Source organism: Colobus angolensis, unplaced genomic scaffold, assembly GCF_000951035.1.
Source record: "Colobus angolensis palliatus isolate OR3802 unplaced genomic scaffold, Cang.pa_1.0 Scaffold38, whole genome shotgun sequence".
In the NCBI taxonomy this organism is placed as follows: domain Eukaryota; kingdom Metazoa; phylum Chordata; class Mammalia; order Primates; family Cercopithecidae; genus Colobus; species Colobus angolensis.
Genome location: NW_012117154.1, coordinates 8,125,210 through 8,127,292, shown reverse-complemented (window position 1 = coordinate 8,127,292; position 2,083 = coordinate 8,125,210). Strand labels below are relative to the sequence as shown.

The window sequence follows — 2,083 nt, the reverse complement described above, 5'->3', positions numbered from 1 at the left end:
CTATTTCTTGGCTTGCTGCTTTGACGCCCTGCAGGACAACAGAGAAAGGTTCTGGTGACCAGGGGCCTGCTCACCTCCTGCTACGCTACAACAGGATGGAGGAGAAACTTCAGGCAGCTGTGACACAGCCCCCGGCCCGGACGTGTCAGGAACTTTATTTGTGGAAAGCACAGAGGAGCCAGCCAGGCCTGAGATGGCAGATGATTTAACATCTTGGGTTTTACCACATTCCCCATCCTGAGGACCCTGATGGTTCACACACCAAACCACGAGGTCCCCACCTCCTGCCCACACCGTCCCTCCTTCCTGGGCGTGGCCAGCACGTGGCTTCCAGGTAGTGGGGAGGGAGAGCTTCTGCAGCCTCATCCCGGGGCCCCTGGGGCTAACCCTGGCAGGGGCCCTCTTTGTCTCTTCACAGGCCTGGGCTTTGTCTGGGCTCTTGTCCCCCCACGGCGCTTATCCTGACAGCCAGGAGTTCAGACGGTGCCCCCAGGCCAGGCAAGCATCCGTGTTGAGTCCCCTTGGAACATGGAGGCCCTCTTAGGGAGAGGGGCAGGGCACCTTCCTCACAGGCATAGGCCCGAGGGGGCCACAGGGGACCCCGACTCTCCACGGAACTTGTGGACGAGCTGCTCCCGGTGACACAGCCAGGAAGGGAGTGAACTCTGGCCAAGGGCCCTGCCCCTCATCTGCTGGCCACGGGTCCCAAGGGCCCCTCAACTCCGAGTGCCCTAGCTTGAGCTCTCCTCCCAGGTCACCCTGATCCCGTCCAGTTCATGAGTTCATCTGCGGCAAACTTGCAGCAGCCGTGAGGGGCAGTGGGTCCACCAAACCCCATCCTGTCCAGGGCCCAGGATCAGCCTAAGGCCTGGACAGGCTCAGGAGAGAGAAGCCCTGGTTTCCGGGGGGACCATCCACGGACTGCAGCTGCCCGGCCTGAGTGCACAGTCAGTAGTGAGCCCCAAATTCAGCTGCCACCTTCTGGAGGAGGGTCTTGTGGTTCGTATAGAGTGGGACGCGCCTGTCCACCACCTGCCACCGGATGCAGGCCCCCGAGTCGCAGGGGTGCAGGTTCTGGAAGAACAAGGTCAGAGCTGATCCTCCCTGCCAGCCCTGGCCTCTGCCCAGCTGAGCCCTACACACTGCAGCCTTCAAGGGCACCCTCCCTTTACTCTTCTGTGAAACGGGAGGCAGAACCCCTGTGTCAGGTGCACCAGAGATTCACCCACAAGGCCCTGAGGATCCTTCAGGGAAAGAAGATGCAGGTGCAGCTTTGCCGGGAGCTGTTTAGCCTGCATATAAAGCCTGGGGTTATCGCATGGAACATTCCCATGGCAGTTCTGAATTAGGAACAAGCAGGATTGATCCAAGCACTGGGAATCCACATCCCCATAAAAGGCTAAAAGCCGGCAGCAGAGGTGGGGGGGGCCTTGCCCGCCTCACCCCTGGATGCCGTCCTCGAGGCCTCCCTGGAGGATCCAGGGCCCTCATGGTCACCTGTCCAGTCCTGTCAGCTCTGGCCATCTGCAGTGGCTCCCTGGCCTCTCCCTGTTACCCCTTTTGTCACTTTCTGGGCAAGACTCTGATCCTGTAGCCTCCACTTTCTGGCCCTGGGCCCCAAGAGCATGGCCAGGTCTCTCCCTTGGATGCCCCAGAGGCACGTCCAGAATCCAGACCCCCTCCCTGCCTCCCCTCTCCCCGGAGGCCATGCCCATACCCATCCCCCCGCCCCGGGAGGCCAAGTTCATACAGAGTTCAGCCTGTTCAGTTCCACGTCGTTCTGGTCCTGGAAGTGGATGCTGACAGCCACCGTCTCGATCCAGGCATTGTCCGTGTTCCTCGGGTCATCCATGTAGCCTTTGTACACCTGGATGGGCAGGGCAAGGACTCCTGAGCGGTGCCCCGGCCCACCATGTGCCCTCCACCAGCTCTGAGCACAGCTTCCACTACACACAGGACCCTGGCCCAGCTCTCCTGAGCCTGCCCGGCGGAGCAGCCCAATGCTGGCTTCATCCTGAACAGACGTATCCTAAACAGTCTTTGCCCTGCAGAGATCTTGGAAACGTCTGCTCAGTGAAGGAAG

The 2,083-nt window shown here is 60.8% G+C and overlaps 1 protein-coding gene across 1 annotated transcript in view; it reads right to left on the bottom strand.

Moving 5' to 3' along the window:
- Positions 1-674: 674 nt before the first annotated feature.
- The window catches only part of TRPM2 (transient receptor potential cation channel, subfamily M, member 2), a 116,824-nt gene continuing 115,415 nt past the window's right edge, over positions 675-2,083 (bottom strand). The window contains exons 25-26 of the mRNA XM_011954232.1: positions 1,751-1,946; positions 675-1,074 (exon numbers count right to left, since the gene is read on the bottom strand). Of these exons, the coding sequence (XP_011809622.1) occupies positions 949-1,074; positions 1,751-1,946 (322 nt within the window). The 3' untranslated portion in view covers positions 675-948. The remainder of the gene's footprint in view (positions 1,075-1,750; positions 1,947-2,083) is intronic.